The 26,734-nt window shown below is 43.1% G+C and overlaps 1 protein-coding gene across 1 annotated transcript in view; it reads left to right on the forward strand.

Moving 5' to 3' along the window:
* Positions 1-19,581, forward strand: part of ALDH5A1 (aldehyde dehydrogenase 5 family member A1) — an 86,089-nt gene extending 66,508 nt beyond the window's left edge. Inside the window, exons 6-10 of the mRNA XM_078687941.1 lie at positions 7,030-7,173; positions 9,969-10,127; positions 15,636-15,805; positions 16,530-16,588; positions 18,050-19,581. Of these exons, the coding sequence (XP_078544067.1) occupies positions 7,030-7,173; positions 9,969-10,127; positions 15,636-15,805; positions 16,530-16,588; positions 18,050-18,255 (738 nt within the window). The 3' untranslated portion in view covers positions 18,256-19,581. The remainder of the gene's footprint in view (positions 1-7,029; positions 7,174-9,968; positions 10,128-15,635; positions 15,806-16,529; positions 16,589-18,049) is intronic.
* The last annotated feature ends 7,153 nt before the right edge of the window (positions 19,582-26,734 follow it).

Below are 26,734 nucleotides of genomic sequence, written 5' to 3' on the forward strand. Positions count from 1 at the left end.
CAAGGATAAATTCAAGATGCCCACAGTTGCCTAGGTTCTCACTTCCCTGGATCACAGAGACTAGATGTTGGCATTAAACATGTAAGACACCTATTTTCACATCCCCGTTTTTCAGACCCACAGGTGCTACCTGCAGTTTAAGGTCTCAACAAACATTTTCAGTTTGTCATTGTCCCTTTCGGCCTCACCATATCTTTCAGGTGTTCACAAAGGTGATGGCGGCGGTTGTGGCCCAACGTTGGAGTTACCAGTCTTCCTCCACCTTGACGTCTGGATTTTGAAGGCTGGCTCACCACATTCATTTGTGGACTACCTACAAAAGACACTAAATCTCTTGATATCATTGGGATTTTCATCAAGCTGCCCAAGTCACAGCTGACTCCTTTGCCAGAGGCCTGCCTTCATATGAGCCACCCTTCCTATGGTGTGCTTTCAGCCTCTCTTCCGGACCAAGGAGTTCAGGACATTCAGACTATGATCCAAATGTGTCCGTATCTGTACTGGGTCTCAGTGAGAATGACTCTGATGTTTCTTGTCATTAAAACTAGGTTTGTGGAGGGGAAGGCAAAGGCAGAATGTCATCCTGATCTATATTCTACACGCAGGAGTACTGAATTCCAGGAATTGCTTCTGGTTAGTACGTTTTTTTGAGTCCCAAGTACTCGTGTTCTCAGGACTGAAGCCGTTCATGCCCCAACAGGTGGCATGCTACATCATGGTGCCCCTGCATGACCCAGGTGCGTCCTAACTCCCAAGAAATAGGGAGCTCATAAGGTGTTTTACAATTGACTATTGGAATGATGTTGATGATGAGTGGTGTAAGTCCAAGTTGTAGAGGGGAGTAGAAGGGGAATGGATATGTACAAAAAACTGCATATCGGTAGACTGGACAAAGTTTTGTTGGGTCCCCAAGGTTAGATTCAAAATTGTGTGGGGGATTGATTTCCTCTACCTTCCCTCTGAAGTTGTTGATGTGATACTGGCAGCCAGGCATCTGTCCAGAAAATGAGTGTGTGCTGGATGCTAGGATAAATTTGTGGCTTGGTGCGGAACGCGCCAGATGGACCTGTTGCAGTCAGCTGTATTGCTGTTTTTTTTGCCTTTGATACAGCAAGGACTTGCTGTGGGCACTGTTGAAATGTAATTTTCGTCCTGGTTACATTTGCTAGACTAGCCATCTTTGTTCAAATCACCCATTGTGATGCTTTTTCTAAAATGTGTGCAATTTAAGTTCCCACCAAAATATTCTATGATGCAAAAGTGGGACTTGAATTTGATACTGACTTTTCTCATGTTTTCCCCTTTTGTGGCAAAACACTGATGTCTATTATGGCGTCTCATTGGAATTTTTTTTCTAGTTGCGATAACCTCTGTGGGCCATGTGAGTGAGCTTCAGTCCTTCCTTCTTGTACCACCTTATTGTCCGAGACAAAGGAATGTTGCGGACTTGAACGATTTTCCTACCGAACTTGGTGAAGCTTTTTCACGTTAGCCAAGCTATCACTCTTATAACCGCCTTGGCACCGCCGCATGCCTTGAAATTTCTCAAATATTTCCTATGCTTGCCCTGCCAGCCCTGCCAACCCTGCCTCCTTTTTTTTTTTTTTTTTTTTACAGCTTGACTTACACTTTGGAAGTAGCTTTTCGAACTTCACTAGTGTATGGCATTTCGAGTTTGTGACTTTCCTCTTGGTGCACATATTTTTAGAGATGATTAACTACCCTGTTACGTCAGTGATATCCTTAAATCTTTGGTATTGTTAATTTTCTTAGATCTGGCTTGTTCGAGGTGTCTCGCAATTCATTTATTCTGATGGATTCTTATAACCGCAGCTTCCTCACCTTGTGAATATACCCAGGTGTCAATCTGAATCCGGAAATTCAGTGCTCCTGCCTGCATGGATATGGCTTAGCTAACATTGCTTTAGAAATGATAGACTGAGCTACTTAGAAGTGCCATCTATATATGCTGATGTCATTTCCTTTATTTCCACACCTTCAGATGTTGATCCGAGCTTGGCTCCACTTTTTTTCTTCTACCACTTTTTGAAGTATTTTTTTTTCCTTGGAAAAACTTACCAATGTGCAAGGGAACATGTCGTTCTGTACGACTTCAGGGTTTAATTCTTGTGTGGACTGTTGCAAATAGATGTCTGTGACAGATCCTGAGGAGGTGTTTCTGCTAGCGGTATTCTGCCCACAATTCCTAGGTCTGCAACAACTCCACACAGATGCTCATGAATAACCTTTAGGTTAATGAGGCAAAGCTTTAAGTAGCGAAGCACCACGCAGGTCCTACTCCAGGTCGAAGTCCAAAGTGATGTCCCGCTCCCGAAGTCATTACTGCGGGAGTTCATCCTCATGGTCCAAGCCTTCAGGTAAGTCAAAGAAAAAACACAATCAGTCCAAGTGCGACACAGTCTCTTTCTGCCACTCTTCTGAGAAGGTGCAAAGGTGTCAGTGCCTCCAGGTCCCACTCTCATTCTACTGTTGAGCTGATTTTGTCTTTGGTCCTGATGCGCCTGAGTTCCTGGGTCAATCGGCAACATTACAGAAGGTCAAAGCATTTCGAGAGGACATGCTGCACACCTTTGGCATGCTACTGGCTCCCTCTTGCGCGCCTTCAGGCCCAAAGGATCCATAGGGGCCTCCATTCGGGTTACTGCCACAGAGTCTGCCCTCAGTACCGTCTGTGCCCTTTGAATATGCTTCAAGTTCTGCATCAGTGTTTGTTCCAACTTCAGGTTTGACACTGAATTTAGCTCCAATCCCACTGACGTTGACACTCACTGATGGCACCAGAAGAGGAGCCGCAACATATCCTGGTTCCTGACTCTGAGTCAAAATCATCACATCCTCAACCAATGCTTCGCATAGGTCCTGATGTAACACAGACTCTGACACTATTCCTGTTCCACGCTGTCCCGCACTGGCAATACATGACGTTTTTGGCTCTGACTCCCACTAGAGCCAACCGGAGAGGATGGGGGAAGAGTTTGCTCCCCCTGCCCCTTTTCCCCTTATGAGGTAGACAATTGGTACATGGATCTGCAAGCTAACAGTGGGTTGGATACCTTTCCCAATACTGGGTTTGTGTCTCTCCCAGACTAGCTACGGAAGAGACTGTATTTTTTGCCACAGTGATTTGGAGGGCTGCTGAGGTCTATAACCACCTCTTCCTCCCCATTATGGAGGTAAAAACAAATATCCTTTTCACTGATCAAGGCTCTTCTGCTCTTCAGTGGGGCCCTCCTGTACTTGCTATTTGGCACTTTGGGAAAAACTGTGGTCTGGCCCTCCGTTCAGTCAACCGGCTGTGCGTCACAAAGAGCAGCTTCAGGTAATAATGACTTTTTAAGCCTGTTTCCAAGAGCTCAAAGTTTGGTGGTTTAGCCACCCACCAGCAGCATCAACCTCTGTGGGCCATGTGAGTGAGCTTCAGACCCTCAGTCCTTCCTCCTTGTACCACCTTATTGTCCGAGACAAGGGAATGTTGTGGACTTGAACGGTTTTCCTACCGAACTTGGTGATGCCTTTTCACGTTAGACAAGCTATCACTCTTACAACCACCTTGGCACCGCCTCATGCCTTGAAAGAGGAAGTCATTCGACAGCTTTAACACCAAGAGAGCACTGCACTTTAACTTGATTGTACCAAAGAGCATTGGGTGGGATATCGGTTCTTTCTAGAGTTCTTAGATGCAAAGAAGGGTAAGGTGGTGCAGAAAAAGACCATCCCCATGGGTGGCTGTCTGTAGTAAGATCTGCTATGCTTTGGCTAAGAAGTAGCTTCCAGAAGGCTTGAGTGCTCATTTCACTAGAGCTAAAGCTATTACCACGGCATTGGCATGGGGAGCGCCTGTCTTGGTTTTCCTGTTACTCTGCTACGTCAACATCTGTGCACACGTTGTCAGTGCATTGCTGCTTTGACAGTCAGGTCCGTCTGAAAAGGCATTTCACCCGTTCCATTCTGTAGGACTTTTTGATCTGAGCCATTCAACAGCTCCTTGGAAGATACTGCTTTAGTATCTATTCACAAGGTGAACTATCCATCAGAAGAACAAGTTACTTCCCTTTAATACTCTTTCTGGTGGATACCCTAATTGCAGATTTCTCACCACCGTCCCACTTCCTCATTCTATGGAATGTTCTCTTTTTCCATTTAAAATGGTTTCAATTTAGGAATCTGTACAATGGTTGTTCTAATCTATGGTTCGGCTCAGCATCTAAGTGCTTGGACAAATCTATGAAAGAAATTGATGTAAGTGGGCATTGGTGGCACTTATGTTTGCAGCTCTATTCTTCACCTCTGGAGCATGACAATGTTACAGTGGAGCCACACAGCACCATCTACCTGTTTTCAGAAACATTGCTTTTTGAGTTTCTGGCGGATATTCAAAAGGTGATAAAACCGTGGTTAGATGGAGTATCGACCAGGAAGAGCGTTACCAAAGGTAAGTAACTTGTTCATCCTGATAATGACCTTTTAACTTGAAGACAAGGTTGAAACGCTCTTGACCCCAAACTACAACAGTTTCAAATTTATGAACAATTCTTTCTGATGATTGAGGGGAGCACCACATTCATTACCATAGACTCATTTGTTGTTCAGTTTGCTGTGCCCTGCAACTAACTGTTTTTCTATGTTAGTCCATTGTGAACCATTGTTCTTTAATAATTCTGCCAATGTGAATCATGTTGCCCTTGTCATACCTTTCTCACAACCACGCTTGCTTTTTGCACTGATGTATGCGCTTCACATTGAATGTAGAAATGAAAGTACACATATAATCCTTCACATGCATTGTTGTGCATGGGATAGAGGAGATTATGCATGGGTATCATTTGGGACTGGAGAAGGCACACCATGGGACTGTAACAACCGGTGCTGTAAGGAGGGCATCCACTTGCTTCAACCCGCTGTTCTGCCACTTAATCTTCAGGCCGTGTCTTTCTTTAGAGCCTGGGTAGGGCTAAGAAGATCGGACCCAAAGACTTCATGCTAAATCAATGCTGTGTTACCAGTTTTATTTCCTCCAGTGTCATCCGTGGTTATGTCCCTGTATTTTTTTCAGATCAATGCACTAGAGTTTAAAGTCCTGACATAGCCTCTCCTCGCGGGTTACTTATTTACTGGCTATAAACATGTCCGTGCAGAGACCACATCTGCTGACTACAGTTAGTGCAGAAACCTGAAATCCATTCTTTTATTCAATAGACGCCTCTTGTTATATTTGTATTTTATTAAGGTCACCCAAAGGACACCTTTTCAGAATATGGTGCTGATGCACATTACTTTACATTTTTTAATTATTATTGGAAATGTTCAAGTAGGATCGAATGTCCCTGGTGCAGTGTCTGCATTACAACCATTTCTTCGTTTTAACCACTCTGGCAGACAAGGTCTGGTTTCTGTTGCAAGGGGCGTGTGTGATGAGTCTATTGGCCAGTGCTCTACATAATTATGGTTTTGCTGATAAGAGTGCTAGGCTCTATTGTGGTTTAGAGATCCACCCAAAAAGAAACCATCCCGATGGTCAGGCTTTGACACTACAGAACTGGGGATCCCCAAAACTTTATTTTTCTGGTAGCAGTGGAAAGGGTGGTGGGTAGTTGTTGTGTGGTCTACTTGACCAATCCTTTGTGTAGGCCATTGCAGAAACCACCTATTCCTCAGAGTTAGAGAAATAATTTTGGGTGTGCATGTCGCTGCTTGAATTCATGTGAGGTAGGATGCTCAGTCTTGGTTACCCTCTAGGTGTATAAATCCCCCTAAAGTTGTAGGATGTTTCATAAAGTTAGTGGTAGTTGAAGATGGCTGTCATCCTGTTTAGTGCATGTTCCCATGTTCCCTTGTGCTGCTCTATAGATTTCACTCCTCCCTGAGGAATTCATTCTGAAGCCAAGTTCTCCATCTTACTTTTAGTACCTTCAAAGGAAAGACCTTTTGGTGCCTGTGCTGAAACTATGAATCCCTTACTGGAGGGTAAAGTGTGAGCTGAGCTCGTCATGAGCCGTGGAACGCTCACATGCGGAGATAATTACCCTGCTGTGCTGAACGTTCCACAAAAACAGATGTGGCCGTGATGAGCTCAGCTCGTCATGAGCACACGAGCACTGTGCCTCATGATGAGCTGAGCTCGTCATGAGCACCAGGGCACTGTGCGTGCCCCCCGCCCCCAGCACAGCAGGGGAATTAACCCCGCTGCGAAGGGGTTAAAAAACAAAACCAAAAAAAAGCTGAATGAATCAAATGCACAGTTTCTTTAAGAGAAAAGTTCAAGAAACAGAGGAATGTATGTCTCTTAAGAATATCGGTTGTTACCTGTAAGTTTAAGGACCAGGTGGATCTCTATCTAAGGGGCCAATTTGTCTTTACATGTTTTTCAAAGAAGATCCAAGAGATGCTGTTTACGTTTAATTACATGTTCAAACCCCTGACATGGTCAGTCTAGGAAGCAAATCCCTCTTTGTGTTTCGCCAGGATGGTGCGACGAGCAAGCACCTCCATTGCTTGATGAAAGCATCTCCTTATTTGGTCTAAGAACAATTCCCAAAGTCCTTCGATCTTGCCACCCCACTATGTTGCACTCTTTTCTGCCACATAAAACTTTGTGTGTATGGTGTGACTAATAAATTGTAGTGATTCTCCAGAATACCCCAGCGTTTCCATATCCTACTCCTCGAACCTTTTTAGTTTACTACTTAAACTTTAAACAATGTATTCCGCCAAAGATTTCTTATAAGATCATATTTAGTGAACCAGAGGCTGCAATGATGAGACCCTCGATCCCAAGTGAACCTTTCCCAAAGACCCTTTAATATTGCTCTTTGATTCACTCTTGTGCTGATCTTCAATTGTGAGCACTGGTTTACTACTCCACTCTTGCTCAATCTCTTCAAATCTAAAAGTGATATTTATTAACTCTAATTTCAGTTTTGTTTTCCTGGACTGCTTTTAGTTTCTATAGGAAGTGATCAGTAAGTGTAAGCAGGAAGGAGGGTAAGAGTTTGTTTTCTCTTGATGCAGATCCTGCTGCAGCATGCCGCTGGCACTGTGAAGAGGGTATCCATGGAGTTGGGTGGACACGCCCCATTCATCGTGTTTGACAGTGCCAACGTGGACCAGGCTGTGGCTGGGGCCATGGCTTCCAAATATCGCAACTCTGGTCAGGTGAGACTTCTCTTCAAGTTCTTATGCCTTACTTGCTTATGCAACAAAAAAACATTGACACATATATCATAACTGATCTGTGAAAGACAACGGGACAGTCGGTTAATTTAGAACGAGTTGTGGTTACACTTTCTAGCACTGACGCTCTAAGGCTTTGGTAGTTTCTCCTCTTCCATGGAATAAGTAGGATTGATCAGATTCCGTTTGTAGAACTTTAGGATCGCTAATAACCCACTAAAGTTCTGTCGGTTTTAAACTTGGCAGGATCGGCTCTGTCGGTTATCCTTCCATGGTCGACAAGAGGTACCATTGATTTTGATGAGAACACCAATTATTGAATCGCCTGCAGAAAAGTTGGGTGCTGATATGCTAAATAAAAACGTCATTTTAATGTCGTTTTGCCTACATAAAGTAAAATGCTATGGTTTTGTAATTGTTAATTTACAAAAAGGTGCTATTTGGAAAAAAGTGAGGAGGCTGGCCCCTCTACTCCTACATTATAGAGCACTCGCTTCTGTCCAGCTTAAAGAAATTAAACCTCAGCTCCGGTTTACTAAAGGATTTCACTGTCACAATGCAAAGTGAGGCACTCCCTGCCCTTTCAGCACTGAACTGGGTTTGACCGCACCGACGTTCAACCAATGTGTTCTACTTGGCCTGATGTGTCTTTACATGCGATCAACCCAAATGAAAAAAGTGGCACTGTCTGCTCAAGTGCAAGAGAATTCTTTTGAAATAAATATTTTTTAAATAAATTATACTGCTTCCACTGAGATTTAATAGACTGACAAAGCTATAGTATTTGAGCAACTGATACCCATAAACACCCCACAAAAAGTACATTAATGCAGACGTTCGGGTGATCCCCCATTTTTCATGTAACTAATACCATAGTTTGTGTCACCTGCCAGTACACCCGAGGAAAGGTGGGGCGGGAAAATGGAGGAGGCATAGATTAAAACTTTTGATTTGTAGGTTTGGGAAACTATTCATTTCACATGTATTTCAGGTGGTAGTCCAAGCAGTTATGTTATTCACAATGGCAATTAGTCTTTGATATAATTCAGTCCAACAGTCCAAATACTAGAGGCCCTGATACCTTTACTTGGACTGACTAAAAGCAGTATGGTAAATGGTGCCCTGCTGTTGATATATTTTATGGAAGAGCAGGTCTGTGCTACATTGGAAGCCTATGCATTTTGCAGTCTTTGCTTAATTCCGATTTGTTCAATAAAATCTTTCAAAATATAGACCATGTGGATGTGTTCTGATTATAAACTTCATCTTGGTTCTTTCATTGGCCGTAAAGCATTAAAGATTTGGCGGCAAATGGGGAGTCAACAGTCATTTATATCTTTTACCCTTTGTATGCCTTTTATATCTTTTACCCTTTGTATGCCTTTTATATCTTTTACCCTTTGTATGCCTACAAGCCTTGGGTTGTCCAGCAGACTCAAAGCTTGACAGCCATTGAGCTGATTACATAGTCTAATGTTTGATGTACCTGGGTACGATTCACTACAAAAAGGGCTTGAGGATGATTTAGCAGAAGTTTCACAGTTGGAGGGAAATTTCTTACTTGGACATTTCCACTTGGAGCTCATCCGTGAGTAGCAGTTCTGATGAAACTTAAATTTGTACTGCATGTTGTAAAACAAGCTGCTCCCAAAAAGAAGGGATGTCTGGGCAAGAGCTAATAGAAGGTCCTCTGTGTCATTCTGCCGCAGTCTGTTCATGCTAGTTTTTGCCTCTCATGTCGGCAGCCCTTCTGGTACTGATGCAAATTTATTAACACTATCTTTGACACAATGGGAGATCCGAGAGCTTTTGACTTACTAATGCATGGTGTGGTCAGTAAGTTTAGGAGTGGAATCTACTCGACCTGAGACTGGTGTGATTAGTTCTACACGCCCTGGTCTGACTCACAGTTGCGAAGAAAAAATCTGATCCCTCCAATGAGAATTCTCAGCGCGTGTGGAGGGTATAGGCGTTTGATTCTGACAGTACTTAAGGGATGCAGACCTTGAAGGACCTATATCCTGTATTTTCACTATGCCATTTCAGGCTCGATGCAACGACCTGCGCGGAAACTTGACCTACATTTGTCTAAGAGACCTACTGATCTGAGAGAATTTTGATGCGCGTTGACAACAATTTTCTCTAAGATGTTCTTAGACCATGGGTGTCCGGAAAAGATGTAGAGTTGGCCAGGCAAACTGATGTGGAGGAAGGCCTTTTAGGGATTTCTCAGTGTGACCCTCACATAGAGACGAGAATTAACTCTAGTGAGAAATAGGACGAGTCTTCCAATTAGAAGATTTGTTCTGGTATTTTTCATGTACTTCAAAGATCAAATTGATAATGTTTCTAAGTTGAAACTAAGAATGTTCACCGTGAGCAGCATCGGCAATGCTTAGGCTCTATCATCACTGCCCAGCTGTCCGTGTGCACACACTAGCCTGACGACAGACACTGGAAACATGAGCGCGTGCACTATCATTTAGCACTTTTATTATCATAATGAGGGTTCATTTAACAGCTAAGTGTACCCATTTTAGTCAGCACCTGCATTTGGTAAGATGGCAAGACCATTCAAAATAAACGTTTCCATATGTGGTGGCGAATGTGGATGATTGAGGAAGCGGTGTAACAGCCAACAGCAAAATCCAGCCGTTAATGTTTCACTGCCCCAGTCTGCAAATTCGGCTCTGGTACGATGAGGTAACAAAACGAGCAAAAAAAAAAATAACATGAATTTAACCTGAAAACCATGTATCTTCTTTTATACCATGTAGACTTGCGTGTGTTCAAACCGTTTCTTGGTGCAAAAAGGAATCCATGATGCATTTGTGAAGAAATTTGCAGAAGTTATCGAAAAGGAGTTGCATGTAGGGAACGGATTTGAAGCAGGAACCACTCAAGGCCCTTTAATAAATGAAAAAGCAGTGGAAAAGGTAAGAGCATTGCCCCTGTTGTCTGTTTGTTAAAACTACAAGTTAAATTCGTTTTAATATGAAGTTGTAATTTAAAGTGCTTTGTGAATTTGTCGACAAAATATTTTATTAAAGATTTAATAACAATATTTATAGAACCCATTTGGAATGCTGGTATTGGCTCACCCAATCCGATGACCTAGAATTAGGGCAATAGCTTCAATTTGCCTGAATTGTAAGCCTTTCATCCGTGAACTTTCATATTGGGTTGGGGGGGGGGGGAAATCAAAGGAAGATGGGGAGGCATATACTGCGATTTCTGGTCCTAGGACGAGGTGTGGCGGCGAGTCTTGCACGTAAGGTTACCCTAAACCCTTGCCTAAAATTAATTGCTCCTTTAAACTTTGTGTGCTGCAATGAAATGATAAACCTCTACCCTCAGTCCTACCAAGGAGTTCTACATTAAAGGCGGAGGGGCGGTTTCAGTCAATTGCAGATGTCTATGATGGACAGTACGGCTTAATCATCTTATAGTGTGTTCTGAGTCCTCCGTTACCCTGTTCTCTTGCCCCTTGTTCCTGCCTGCAGTAATTGAATGCAAAAGTTTGAAGCAGATTCAGGAAAGGATGAAAGAGAGGGGAGCAGATGAGCCACTGTGAAGTACTTAAAAGCACAGTTGTAATCGAGGAATACATAAACGTGTGTAGGTACCCCAGGAACTCTTCTACCACTGATCCGTGAGCTCAGAATGGGGAGTCAACAGTCACTACTACTTTTTAAAAACCCTATCAACTTGTGCATTATCGTTCAACTAATTCTCACTGTGATACAGAACTGTGCCCTGAAGAGGCCTACCTTATTTGATCAGTCCCTTCACACTATCTTGGGCGGTACTGCTTTGTTGTTTATTCTGTAGGTGAGGTGTCTGCGGTTAGACGTATCCATCAGAAAAATGAGTTGCGTACTCTTGGTAACACTCTTTGTGGTGGGTACTCTCTCTAACCACATGTTCTTCAGTGCCCTTCCACCTCCTCTTTCTGTGGAATGGTCTCCTTTCCATCTAAAAAGGTCTCAATTTAAGAATCTGCACACTGGTACATTTGATTACTTTTGGGCGCCAATTCATAGGGCACAGACTGACTCAAGAAACTGATGTTGCACTTGTATGTTGCTCCATCATCACTTCTGGGGCAGAATGAAGTCCTATGCGTAATCGCACGGCTCGCTGGAGCATTGCAGTTAAAATCTTCTAGGTCTCATCTGGTGCCTGGGGATATTCTAAAGGTAAGAAATCTGCTGTTACATAGAGTGTCCATTAGAAAAAACATTATTAAAGGTTAGTAACAGGTAGAGGGTATCTGTATGTTGGGTTTTCACAGAGTAAAGATTGTCACTTTGGGGCATTTTATGTGGGGCAACCCAAGATAACTCTGATGATAGTTAATTTCCTGTAGTTTCAGCAACAGCCTGCCCTTTTCCTGCAGTTAACCCATCATCTTTCCAAAGTCGTGGAAATCATGATCTTCAATTCTTTGTGTGTGCGCTACTAATTCTACACAGATTTCCTCTATATAAGTTTCAGTTGAATATACCTTGTACTTTTTCTCTTCCTCATAGTTTCCCAGTCTCTAGTTAGAAATCAATTATGTCAGTCTGTTTTAAATGCCATGTGCATTGCCTATCAAGTCATTTTTACAATGCTCAAATATAATTATTTTGCAAACGTTGCCAATTGTCAACACTAGGCCAGCTTATAAGCATTAGAAACTGTTGGGGCAGAAGGCTGATATACATTTTTTTGTTTTATTTGCATAGGGGTAAAGGTGAACTGGAACATACCCAGACTATTACTGCAAGAACAACGTATGTGTCTTGCATTTTTTTTGTTGACCTTGGGCACAGGCAAGTTAAGTGGTCTAAGATGTTTGTGTAGTTATGGAAGCCATACCCTGCCCTACCTGTGATTGCTGCTACAGATGGTGCCCATACTGAAAAGAGAACCTAAGCGGGAGATGGTGAAATGTAGGTGAGCTTCTTGATATCAAGCAACCAGAATTGGAGTTGATCCGCCTAATTCTCACACATGGGCAAGGAAAAAAAGCCATAACCTGCTACAAAAAGCAGTATTATAGTACTTGCCAGACAATATAGATCTTCAGACCAAGTGAGTAACATTAACCGGGCTATAGATCTCGTAAAAGTAGTAGTAGAGATGTCTGGAATACTTAAGTGCAGAATTCCGGGCCCACACCTCAAATATACCCAGTAACCGCCACCAAACATACCTCTTTCCAAAGAATTGGAAAACTTTACATAGGGACTGATGATTGATGTCCTAGGTTAAAGTTGCCCAAAGCAAACTTTTACCATATGTTGTGGGAGTCATCTGTAACTCCGAAATACTGCAGTGACCTAATACAAGCACTTAAGGATATTACCAGGAAACAGCTAATACTAAGCCCAGCCCACTTTCATGTCTGATTGCCAGTTTCTGAAATCCAAGGGAAAGAAACGCATTTTCAAATTTCTCGACCTAGCTTTATTCTTGGCAAAAAAACGAATACCCATTTCTTGGAAAACCTTAATGGGACTGAGGGTGAAGTTGTGATTAAAAGATGTCAATAAGGGGGCCAATGCGGAAACTGATACAAGGGTCAAAATAGGTAGAAAAAGCTAGAAAAAGTGGAAAAAATCTACAGCCCATTCCCACAGCACTCTTCTAATCTGCCCAGCTCCACTACCTCCATCTTTAACGGTTCTACCACGAGGCTTATACCAGAAATCACTTTTGAGGATCTAACTAAGATCTGCAGGAAAGTAAAGTCTGGCTCTCCAGCAGACCCAATGAAGCCGGTCCAATTCATCGAATCCTTAGAATTCTTTCTGCCTTCCCTGGCCTCTATACTGAATCTCTCCTTCTCCTCGGCCAGCGTCCCGACTGTCTGGAAACAAGCTTGGGTTTCCCCCATTATTAAAAAGCCTACCCTAGACCCATCCAAGCTGGAAAACTATAGACCCATCTCGCTGCTCCCATGGCTGTCTAAACTTTCTGAGGCAGATGTAAATAATGTCCTGTCCCAACATCTGGATCTAATAACATCCTAGACTCATCTCAAAACGGGTTCAGACCGGGCCACAGCACTGAGTCTGCCCTCCTGGCCACGACTGAACATCTCCGGACGATTCTTGATGCTGACCAAAGTGCTGCGCTGATTCTGTTAGACCTCAGCGCAGCCTTTGACACGGTGTCCCATAATATTCTGCTAAATCGTCTGGAAACAGTAGGGATTTCCGGTCTCGCTCTGGAATGGTTCCGTTCCTTCCTGAAGGACCGATCCTTCCGGGTGTCAGCTCCCCCCTTTCTTTCCCAGTCCCATTCCATCGGACAGGGGGTCCCTCAGGGCTCTGCACTTAGCCCATCTCTCTTCAATCTATATGTGCAGCCACTCGCGGCAGTGGCTAAGGAGTGGGACCTTACGCTGGTGTCATATACTGATGACACGCAGCTGGTCATCACGCTCACCGAGGGTCCCTCGACTCAGGCCACAAGATTTAGGAATGGCCTGGCTGCAGTGGCCCAGTGGATGACGGACAACTGCCTGCAGCCTAATGCCGGAAAGACTGAGGTACTGCTCCTCGGTAAGAACACCAGCTACTGGAATGAGCACTGGTGGCCCTCGTCTCTGGGCGCCATTCCACCACCTAAATCCTTGGTCAAAAACCTAGGTGTCTGGATGGACTCCAAGCTTCGCTTCCAGACCCACACAAAACAAGTGGCAGCTACATGTGTGGGCCTGTTGAGGAGTCTCAACCTCATACTCTGCTTTTTTGACTCCAAGGTTCGCCAACTCATTATCCAGGCCATAATTCTCTCCTGTTCGGATTACGCCAACGTTTTACTCCTTGGCGCCAACAAAGCGGAGATAGTGCGACTGCAACGCGTGCAGAACTCTGCGGCAAGAGCCTTGACGGGGTCTTCCTCGCAAATGTTCAGCTACCATACGGAAACTGCACTGGCTACCCATCAAAGCCAGAATCCAGTTCAAACCCCTCATTATGACATATAAAATTCTCAAATCCGGACGCCCAGAACTTCTGCGCCCTCTCCTAACACCGTATGTGCCACAGCGCAACTTACGCTCATTAGGTCAGCACCTTTTGACTGTACCTCCCACAAAGCTCTGCCGTACTGGTGGTCGCTTTTTTAAGGTTCTGGGAGCCAAGCTCTGGAACGCCCTACCATTGAACATTCGTTCTTTGGAAAACCTGGCCGCCTTCCGGAAAGCCATCAAGACTCATCTGTTCCCCCCCGCCCCCCCCCTTAATCATTTATCTATCCTCCACTTCTCCTCCTCAGTACAGTTTTTGTGGTTCCTTAGCGCCAGGACGCCTCTTTGCTGGGGCAGCTTTTGCGCTTTATCAAAATGTTAACATAACATAACATACATAGGCAAAGAAGAAGAGGAACAACACGCAATGCATTAACTCATTTTTGGAAGCCATGGAAAGATTGCTCATTACCCGCTATGCGGTGTTGATTTGATGTATAGGCAAATGAATGGAGAGTCAGAATGAGATACTGAATATGCTTTTGCTGTTGGCTTGCATGGTAACCACCACTCTGCCCATCACCACAGACATCTAATGTCTCTAAATGAGTAATAGAGTTCTGTATGTCTAACGGTGCAGCACAGGCAGTTGGTAAATACTTAATTATATTCTGTCCATTTGTACCACAGGAATATTATTGTGCCCTTGGAATGCGAATGCAAGGAACCACTCGCGTGCATGTTTAGCGCTCGCGTGCATGTTTAGCGCTCGTGTGCATGTTTACCGCTCGCGTGCATGTTTACCACTTGCGTGCATGTTTAAGTTAATCTTGTACTTTTCAGTTAGCTATGTTTCTTGGTTCCCAAAAGGAGAACTCTCTTGCTCCACAAATGGAACATGCATAAATGGCCTGTCACTGCATTTCAGTCCATCATAGGGGTTTCAGTGCTGTTATGATAACTAATAAAGAGCTATTAAAGGAAAAAAAAGTTTCTGGGGATACCCATCCTCACGAAGGCGACTGATTTCAAGTGTGAGCATATATTAAAGATACGAACGCTGCAGAACTAGAGTTACAAGTAAGTAACCAATTATGTATACGCCATATTTCACACTACACTGCTTTGAGAAAATGGACTATTCTTTGCTGCTCTTGAGTTTATCGTATTTGGATCTATATTTTACATATATTTCCACTACATGAAGCCAAAAAATGTCCCTCTATGGCTCCTGTTGAATTGTCTTCAGTAACACACCGCCTTCACTTTCATGTCATCTGACCTTAAAACAGCATAATCATCTACAGTGTCATAGACCCCTGTCTCTTCCTCCATGCTTTGTCATGTTTTACATTTCTGTTCTTAACAGTTGGTGAGGCTTTTTTATTTATTTTCCAGTATCTTGTATGCCTGACTGCACACTACATTTTCTGTATGTACCCAGACACTGAGAACTGAATCTGACACTTTCCTTTGATAGGTGGAGAAACATGTCCGGGATGCGGTCTCGAAAGGCGCGTCCATCGTCACTGGAGGCAAGCGTCATAGCCTGGGAAGGAACTTCTTTGAGCCAACGTTACTAAGCAACGTGACCCCAAGCATGCTGTGCACACAGGAAGAGACGTTTGGTCCTCTCGCGCCAGTCATCAAGTAAGAATACAGGTTTCATGTTAAAATCTGAAACCAACTCAAAGTTTCAACATTTAAAATGTTGTACTCTATTAAGGAGGCATAAAGGTCACTGAAAAAAGGAGGTCTGTTTAGTGAAAGCCTACTGTGTGCGTCATGGGTGATTTGTCTCATAAGTAGAATAGGCCAAGAGCCCTGAATTTGAGAAAGGCACTTTGTAGGAAAAATGTCAGCCTTTAGGGCAACAAGTTTCGAATAAACAGTTTGAAAAGAATATCCTAGTAGTGAAGTCTATTTTAAAGTCGGTTCTGTTCCATCTCGGATTCAAAAGCAGGAGTAAGGGATTCACAGACTAGAATAGGGGTGGTTAATGGCGACTGGAACGGGCTGTGAGAGCTACGGTGTAAAAGGGAGGAAAGAAAGGGTCTAGGATGGGTGAGGAATATGTCCGGCCTCCCATTTAGGCCACTTCTCCAAGACCAGATCTTGTTTCATGGACAAAACACAGGCCAATCTAATTTTCGAGAGTTGAGATTAAGAACCCTGCAAAAGGGAAATAAGGTGAGCGAAAGACTAGAGTGAGCAGTACAACCACTGCTCCGGGTTTTAATTGGTGATAGTGCACTACAAAGGAGTCTGTGCCCAGTGCAATCTTCAACAAGGCCGGTGTGTGGGGGAAGGAAGTGTTACTTTTTTCCCAGTGATTTGTTGACTTTCATTGAGCTTTTCTCCTTTAAATTGACAGATTTGATACTGAGGAGGAAGCTTTGGCCATTGCAAATTCTGCTAATGTCGGCTTAGCAGGTAAGTCCTTTCGTGCAAAGTCATTTTATATAAAAGTGCTCACTGACCTGCCGGGGGTGAATAATAGATTATCAACAGTGCAGCAAACGCACAAAAGGGAATGGGAAGAACGTTATCAATTTGTTGTACTTTTGTCCACCGCGCCATCTCTGTTTGGACCCTGCCGTATGTAAATCAGTGTTAACCCTTCTCCAGTCAGAACAGTCCAGCCCACACTGTGAGGCCAGGTCCTCCCATAACTGGAACACAAGCAACAGACGCCAGTTTAGCCCTGATTGGGGCTCATCAGTCTTGTGTGATCCTGGTCCTGTGGCACAGGGCATGGATCCTGGCATACTGTAGTGAGGAGGCCCGCGCAGGTAGGATGTAATTCAGAAAGCTTTATTGTAGATAGTTACAAGTAGATAAGATCTTGTCAAGCAGCCCCACCAGGAACAGCTTGCCTGCTGCTCAGCCCATGCTCAACTGACACTTCACCTCACAGGCACCCAACATTCCGAGGCACATCTTGACTCCAGCGCACAGCACAAACACTGGCTGAGCAAGAGGTGTAAATTGCGTAACAATAACAAGGGCCGAATACTACACATACTCTTGCCACTTAGGGCGGTACGTCAAACACAAAAGGTAATGGGAAGAATGCTTTTAATTTGTCTAACCATGGTCATCGTTCGGGTAGAATTACAAACCATTGTTTTGGACTAACTCAGGTTGCATGGTGGGCAAAGGAACATTTGGTTGGAATGCTACCCCAAGCGATTGACAGTGCTTAGAATTATTGCAAGCATTTCTCTTGTCACCTTTTTGGGTTTGCTATAAACCAGTGCAGATGAAGAGTGGCAGCAAATGGGAATGTATATTTTTGCAGCATGAACCTATCTAGATTCACATGCTGTGCATTATTCTGCGATCTATTGGTCGGGTTTTGAACCGTCTTTGAAACAAAGTTACATTTTTGTTTTGGCGTCAGCCGTAGGTGGAGCTAGTAGGACTCTGACTTCTACCATAACCCCACAAAGTCTCATTATGGAGCCAGCTTCTTAATTTAGTAGTTACCTATTTTCTATGCCTCTAAGGAAAAAGATCACAATTCTCATTGATTGTCAGGGGAGGTCTTTGCTGGTTTATTTTTGTGCAGTAAGGTCTGTTCAAGTCTGATTTCACTAGCCACACACTCTTAAGGAACGGTTTAATCTGAATAAATGGCTTTTTAAAAACCCTGCTATCGATTTAAATACATGGTGTCTTTTTCGTTATTACCCCTCCCAGGACACTCAATGCCAGTTTGGGAGCAGATGGTGGAGCCATTTTGCTTTTTAAGGCTCTTAATGATCTGGTTGTACTCTGTAGGAGTGATATGCTTATAGTATAGGTGTGCTTGTTAGTACGATGAACTTCATCTTAAATGGTTTGTGTTCTTACTATTGGCTTTTGATGCTTGTGTTTCTCCATCTGCAACAGGCTACTTCTACTCTCAGGACCCATCCCAGATCTGGAGAGTGGCCGAGCGTCTGGAAGTGGGAATGGTTGGCATAAATGAAGGACTTTTGTCGAGTGTGGAGTGTCCCTTTGGCGGTGTTAAGCAATCCGGCATTGGGAGGGAAGGTTCAAAATATGGCGTGGACGAGTACTTAGAAGTCAAATATGTCTGCTTCGGGGGCGTGTGACGGACTAGCTCGAGAAAGAAAACGGGACGCCTCCAGATCTTTGGTGCCAAACTTTGGTTAAATCTGAAGAAAGTGTTAATTATTAATGCGAATTCGATCCTCTTCTGAAATGTGATTTTTGACTTACCATACCATTGCCACGTAACTGTGCTAACTGAGGATCTGGTACAATTAACATTGTGTTGTCAATTTCCTTAAATGATTATAGTAATAATTTATACAGAGTAAACTTTTTAAAGTGGAACTTATTATTAAAATAAAAACACTAAAGTTTAAATCTAAATTGTATACTGCTGGTAGGTTTCTGGTGACAATAGCATAGCACTATTACCAGGGCTTTAAGTGGGAAGAGAACTTTTTTTGGGGGGGGGGGGGTCTCTTAAAGGGGCATGGCCAATGTAATTAAGGGCGTGGCTTAAAACACATAAGCTACCTACAAGTAAGGACCATTGGCTTTGTCAGTGGTTGTTAGTTGCATGAGATCAATAAGCAGCAACTACAGCTTGAATATAGTATTTAAAAAGCTTCCAGTTAAAGCCCTGGTGACACTACGATAGAGTTGCTGCTCCTGAGTATCAAAAAGAGTAGGGAGATCCAGAGAGAAAATGACCCTATAAAGGATTTCCCTTACCTTAGCATGCTCACCTGGAGGACGTCATGCCGTAACTTCTCCACTAGTGAGAAGTGAGCAGTGTAAGCACGCGCACGTCGATGTGCCTGCTATCACTACAGTCGGGGAAAAAAACATGGACCCGCCTGTACCAGCGCACAAAACAGACACTGATAGAGACGCGTTTCGAGGCCCACATAAAAAAACTGCTGGTGCTCAGCACGAGTGAGACCCGGCCCACTTAAAGCCCTGACTTTTACCTTTTAACATTCTAAAAACGCTTTAGTCTGCGTTTCTTTTATACCACTTTCATTCTCCGTCTCCCTGACATAATTAAAAAAATTATTAGTTTGAGGGTTACAGGTGTTATTTTGTTTTTCATGTGAAAATTAAGAGTATTACAATAATGATATGCACTTACCTCTTTAGTAACATGAATTTAAAAGAGCAAGCCCGCGTGTGCATCCTGTAGTTTACCCTCTTTGGACAAGCCAAAGGGAAATAGAAATTATATGTACTGCGAGTGCACAAGAAAGAAATAATTGTTTACTTTTTAAAATCTATTTTAGATGATACTGCCATCTACTTAAGTTAATTCGCAGAATTTTGTGTTTTGATATTTGTCGGCAACAGTTTTTTAAATTTTATTTCACATATCCTATTCATGTAAATAAGATTGTTGCATATTTTAAAAACAAAACAAATTTATACTAAAATAGTGTTTTCTGTTTTGTGATCTGCAAAATAAGTAGAATGGTTCCGATTATGGTTTTGATATAGAAAGCTAAGATGTGTAGAAATGTTTGAACAATCTGGTTCAGGCATACAAAGCACAATAAAAGCGAGGTGGAGCTCTATTGACCTGTTGTCATATGGTTACTTTTTATATGAAATGTGATAATAGTCGTCTAGTGTTCTACACCCCAGTTGCAGTCTGTGACACAGAGGTAAAGCTAGATTTGGATGCTACATGAATTGGAACACCAAGACTCATCTTTGCATCTAGACGCAGAGAAGAACCCTGTGGAAGTAGCAGAAATCACACTTGTTCTTTGGCGCTACCTTTTCAGATCTTTTTCAAAATTGATCTCACAGGAACTCCTCCTGAGTCAACACTTCGCTCCCTCCAGCTCTTTGGGTTCTAAAGCTAAACCAACCGCTCAGTTGCCTCCATCTCCTCGGTTAAATTGGACCTTCTGCTCTCATGCTCATACTCAGTCCAAGGAATGCTGATTTAAGGGCCTGATTCCCAAAAATAAGGTGCCAGTAGGTTTCCTAAATTCTTCCTTTTGCAAAGACACACCACACGTTCAATGTTACTTCTAGAGAGCAGGAAGCAAGTAAAAGGACCTTGAGCAAGAGGGATTTTACAGAGGTCCTATAAGGAAGCTTAAGCCAGGTGACAGACTGAAACAGAAAATAGGCCCTCTAACGCCCCCATGTGCAAATGAGGGTCTTAAGAGACTTGGAGACTCTCAAGTGACCAATTATGGATTCCAGTGAAGTGGGCATGACTTCATGAAAGTGCCTCTTGCTCATAAAGATAGCACTAGAGTGCTTGGGATAAATAGTGTGAGCCCTTCAAATAAAAACTATTTGATTTAGCTTTGTATGATGGGTACAGACAAAGGTAATTCGTCTCAATATAGGATGACATTCTCTGACTGGCCTGTGATCGTACTAAGTCTAAAGAATCCTGCTTCGTATTGGTTTGCAGCAAGACATTGAAGTGGAGAGTGAGAATCAATCAGGGTTTTATAGAGCGTACTACTCACCCGTGAGGGTCTCAAGAATGGTTTAAAATAGTCTGTGAAATTAATTTGGGGGCATCAAAATGAATACTATGCTAGACACCGAGTTGGCTGACTCTACAGTCAATAAAAATGTCTTTAGAGAGAACAAAAAAAAAAAACGAAAACTGTACTGGAGAACCAATTGAATTATGTGGATTCCGAGAATTAGAATGTAAAAATAGGCAAGCAACAAAAAATCTTTGTGGCTGTTAGTGGACGACCTGTATGACCTTGAAGGGATCTGAGTCACTTGACATATAGTATAAGCCTTTAACAGCTGCCCAGAACCTGTGCTGTTGCTGGATGACAGCAGAATGATGGAAATGGAAATCTGTAAAGCGTTTCCTGATGTGTTTTCAGAAAAAGTGGAATGATGAGTGGGTTTGTGCACCGCCTTAGAAGGATGATGCAAAACGTTAAGTACAGAAGGTGAGGAATGTTCCTATTTCTTTGAGAGAAGATGGTAAGAATGAACTAGATAAATTAAAGAATGCAGGTAACATAGAATCTATTGAATTGTTAGATTTTACCGTGTGTGTCAGTTTATGAGAAGTTAATAAAAAATATTTTGTCAATAGATTTACACTGTCAAAAGTTAAAAAAAAATTCTTTCAATAACTAAAGAGGATTACATTGTTTTCTACTATAGATATAACAATGGCATATTTCCAGGCACCCTAACTTGGTAAGCGTAAAAGATCAACAGCATTTATAACACCATTTGGGTGTTTACAGGTTCCTCGAGTGTCTCTTGGATTGTCCTCGACTGCAGCTGTTTTTGCAGAGGCTAATGTATATACTAAATAAGAACTAAAAAATGTTTTTGATTTAAATTATTGTATTTTCTTCATTGATTTTCGCAGGATTTTAAAACTGTACCATGACCCCAGTGTTGGGGTACCTACACATATTCTGCAGTAGTACATTGATTAATACCAATTCCCCAACTCCCCCCTAACCACTCTGCTGCTCACATTCTTCCGCACACACACCTCTATTGTGTGTGATAATCATATATATAAGTAAATGATCTGAATTCTAGCCCCCTCCCCTAGGTCTACAATGGTCCCCTTAGCCTGCCTGGCCCTGCCTGCTGTGATATTAGCCTATTCCCACTATGTATCCTCCCTCCCTCTTTGCTGGTCAAGTCTGTGCCTTACTGGGCATTTAGAATATTCACTCCCCCTGGCCCTCCGCCACTCTAATAATAATCGTTCCAGCCTCCTCTACTCCCCTATCTTCCACACTTGAGGCCTCATTTACAATGCTCCTGCGCTTCTGGAACGTCACTTTTTGTGATGGTCTGGTGACGCACAGAGGAGGGCCATCTCTGCAAGGCCACGTAAAGCCACACTGCATGGCTTTTCATAGACTTGTAGGTATGAACTGAGGCATATCCGATAGGGAGGCGTGCCATGGGCATTACAATGGGTGTTCCCATGCAACACCCATGGCATTTGACACATTCTGCATTACACACTCAAAGAGGAAATCGCCTCCATTGATTGTTTTTGTGCCGGAAGATGTCCCTTCTACACAAAAACAATTATTCCTAAAACACAGACACCCTTGCCCCATGGCACAAGGGTGTGGGCGTTGGCACATGGCAGCCATTTGTGCACAGGCTAAAAGACAGTTATGTGCAATATTTGATGGATCCGGAGCATTCCGTCCCTTTTCTGCTGACGCAGGGCAGTAGGAAAGCTAGTGAATATTGCAAATGAGGCCCATGTATTGTTGTGGGGATTCTGCACATACACATGTTCATGCAAATCATTTGGCATCCGTGCCCATGCAGCCAAACAGTCCTCTAATTTCTCATCTCGCTGCACGTTTCATCTTGACGTCTTCCACCACTGCCCAGTCTGACTCATCCCGGTATATCTGGGGGGGGCACCGCAACCAGCCACCTTATATCATTGCACTGCTTCGTGAGCATTCGGACCAGTAAAATACATTTTCGGCTACGTTTCTTCTTTGCTGGTGCCAGAATCGGACCCAACAATACTGCCGGTGGCGTGAGTGGTATTTAACATCCAGCGGCATTGTTTAGGTTCTCTTATCAATTCTCTCCAGACGTGCATTATTGATGGGGACTGCCACACCACATGCACGTCCGCTGCGTTAGTGCCGCAATGGGCACACTGGTCCAGCCTGGTAGTGTAGATGTTATGTAAAGTATTGGGTGAGAGATACGCCTGATACGTTTAATTATATTGGATCCGTTAAATTTGCATGTTGGAGCTTGCTGTCTGCACTCCTACATGCACTTTTTCCCAATTCGGAGAACCCCGTATTTGTACATGTTGCAGGGTGGCATCCCGGTCCCTAAAATTGAACAGGTGGGTGATGACTGTGCTACAGGCAACGGCGGAGGCACCATTGTTCAGTAGGCCCTTTCAGTAATGAACAATTTTGACAGCCTTTGGGAGAGCATGGTAGTTGCAATCCATTTTTTCAGGAACAGATCAGCCGACTGTCCTTCCCCCTACTCTGGAAATTCCACAAAATGTTCATCCAGTCGCAGTCAACTTCTGCAATGACAGTTTCCTGACCTACTGTTGCAGTCTCTTACACTTTCCTCTATTAATGTCACCCTTTCTGCTACTTTCCAGAGATCCTCCTTTACGAGGTTAACATTGGTGGCAACCGAGCCAATCTTGGTGGCGAATTCTGTATGTGAGCCCTTAATGGCTTCCATTAAGTCTGAAAAAGATGGATCTTGTGTTGGTTGTTCCCTAGTACGATCTCTAGAGTCCTGGACTGGCCTATCTTCAGATTTGCCTGCCACCAGCACAGTGTGGATGTAGTTGACTATCTTGTTGGCCTGGGCTGGCCTTGCTATCTTGACTTTCACCATGATTGCTGATGCTTTCTCAGGCTCCCAAGCTCAATGGCACCAGCACGCCTGTAGTCTGTAGTGCGGAGACCAGCGCACAGATCCGGGGGCACAGATCACTTACTTAACCTGTAGGTGAATGCTTTAGGGTCAACCCAATCCACAGTCCAGGTCTTCTCCAGCTCCTGCTGTTGGCCAGAGGGGCCCGACAGGTGCATTCACTAGTCCAGTACTAATATAGTAGCACAGGCCAGTCTGTTTAAATTGCCCCCCCCCCCCCCCCCCCAACAGCACTGCTCCCGTGGGGTTCTCGTACAAGGACCGAGCACTCTCCCACAACCAGCTGCCCCCCATTTTCCTCTCAGGGATGGCTGCTGCGCCTTTTCAATCACGGACCGTGATCACCAGTAATGCCCCCTCATTGCACAACAGTTACGGGTAGAGATGGCCCCAGATGACTGAAAATTACCCAGGATTTTTTTTCCAGCTGACAGGAGCTCCGTTAGGAGCAACTAGCCTGCCATCTTGCTTAGCCATGCCTCTGGATTTTCCTGGTGTTGTGTTGTTCCAGGATGATAACATGGTTATGGGCAAAACAAGAAAAGAACATTATTGTGGGTTAAGAGAAATGTTAAACGCCTGCAGGTGAAGGGTGTACCAGCAGAAATGAGTAAGAGTATGAGTAAATTTGCCAAACAGAGTGTTACTCTCCTAGGCCATCAGATAAACTATAAAGCATACAACCAAAAAGAAGCTTCTTCAGAATATTTTACATTTTCCGCCTATCAAATGTAAGGATGATGTTCGTGCATTTCTTGGGTTGACAGAAGTGTATGCTAAATTTGTTAGGAATTTTGTGAACAAAAAAACTATGAAGACCACAAAAAATGCCATTTGCATGGAGTTAAAATGTGTTACCAAGACATTTGTGATACTCGTCCCTTTCAAGGTTGTGATTCATGGCTGGCAACTACTGTTACTCATTCCATGACCAATAAAGGCATAGGGGCACGTGTGTCGCTGTCGTACAACTGAATTGATGCTTCATGCACTGGAGTCAAAGTGCAACTCCAGCCACTGCAAAGCAGGTGGAGACAGCAGAAACGGTACAAATAAGCTACATGTTGATGGTCGAGAACCTGCTGGTCAAGCCATAAATAAAGATAGTTGTTCATTATACAGAGTGTTAACGCTGAAAGCGGATTCAACCTGGTTTACAAAGCACAGCAGCTGAAAATCATAACTTGCAAGATAATGCTACGGACAGAAGCGCTGGAAGGTGGAGATCAACCAGGTGTTGGGAAATGCAAATTGACATTTAGAAGACAATAAATGATGTCCTGAATAAACTAAAGAGAGTCATCATACTTCAGCACTCAGTGAAGTTGGCTCAAGGAGAGGTGTTCAGCGTTGTGCTTCCGTAGCCGTCCATGCCTGAAGCAGTTTGTTTACAAAGTTGCCAAGTGAGGTTCAGAACAACTTCACAGGTCTTCGGAAAATAAGGAGCTAAGAGCAACCATTAGAATAGGGAAAGTTTTCAGATGGCTGTAAAGTAAGTCATGTTTCCTGTTCTCTCTAAAGATGAGTCAGAGGCCAGCATGTTGCAAGGTCTCACAGATGAGTTGCAGACACCAAGTTACAGGCATCCACCAGAGGTGTCAGTAAGTTCCACACTGTTCTAAAATGCTGCTGCATTCCTGAAACTACCACCATATTCTTTTGATACTGCCAAAAAGCAAATTAGAGGCGATAGATGGACCAAGTGGATACAGACATTTGATGATTTCGTTGATGCACATGAAGAGACTGATAACAAAGACTGTCATGTATCTCAAAAATCTTGCTGGTGATGGTGTGAAAGAAGTCATAAAGAAAATTCCACGAATTGATAATTATAAATTGTCAGATTATAAAGAAACGCTAAATCTCAAATTCAATCCAGTACAAAACGTTGATTATGAAATATACATTTTTAGTCAAGAATGCCAAAAAAGTTGGTGAAAGCATTGATGAATTTGTCGAGAAACTCAATACGCTCATCAAACACTATAAATTAATTTAATTAAAAGATGCGGAAGCTATCTGGCTTTGAGTTATTGATGGATTCTTGTCCGGTTCATTCACACGACGAATGCAGAGAGAAACATATAGTCTGGAGTGAGTGTTTATGGCTGCCAGAGCTGAGGAGTGTGCTGAAAGACAAGCTGCTGACATGGAGGCAGCATGTGCCCAGATTGAATTAGTCTGGAGTATAACAAGTAAGCTAAAGCAAAATACTTGAGGACACAAAGTGATGTCTACAGGTAAAAAGAGTTTGTTTTAGATGTGGATTTTCATTTCTATACAAAGGTAATGTACCGCCATTGAACAAATATGTAAAGGCTGTGGTAAAGGGAACCATTTTGTGATGTTTGTAAAGCGAAGGAAAAAGTAAGTCCATCATAGCACAAAGGCCAAATGACTACCAGAATATTCCAGAGGCAACGTTCAACACATCCTCACAAGGCCAAGCGGTGACATCAATTCATTCAAATCCACACTGAATTAAATCGATCATACTCAAACTGTTTGTCCGCCTATATATCTAGTGAAAGTAAGTAAGATGTTTGCACCATGTCAATGTTTACCTCAGAGAAACATGCACATGTCTGACTGGCTGCAAGTGAGGAAAAATGTCAGCTAATGAAAAGTCGACATACCAAAGTCATATAAACATTGTCCAAAAATTACATTGCGGTACAAAAGGGGGTGGTGATGGACGGAGTATCTGAATCAATCAAACACTCGCACCCAGTCAAAAGATCTGGGTTTAATCCATCACCGTTCTTTAGCCCACTCTGCCACCCCAATTCAGACAAAATTACATTGAACATAAATGATTGGTCTATACCTTTTGTCATCTAATGTTTGAAGAGAAATACAATGAATTATCTCTATTGCCATATGCCATTGAAAACCAAAGTGTACACGTTGGCTGCATTGAGGCCCATAAGTCAACGGTCATTTTTAGAGACACTGACACACAAAAATAATTAAAGGCGAAAGCACCCATCCATGTCCTTCAAGGTACAGCGGCAAGTGCCTGTCTAATCAGTTTCATTACCGCTGGGGATATAGGACTGATTTCTGTAAATCACAACATGAATGGGCACCATGAAATAATAATTACATTTCCTTTGTTGTCTCATTGTTTGGGAAGCTTAAGACAAAGTAAAGTTACATATTAATGACCACGTC

The sequence above is a fragment of the Lissotriton helveticus genome, chromosome 4_1, assembly GCF_964261635.1.
Source record: "Lissotriton helveticus chromosome 4_1, aLisHel1.1, whole genome shotgun sequence".
Taxonomy (NCBI): Eukaryota; Metazoa; Chordata; class Amphibia; order Caudata; family Salamandridae; genus Lissotriton; species Lissotriton helveticus.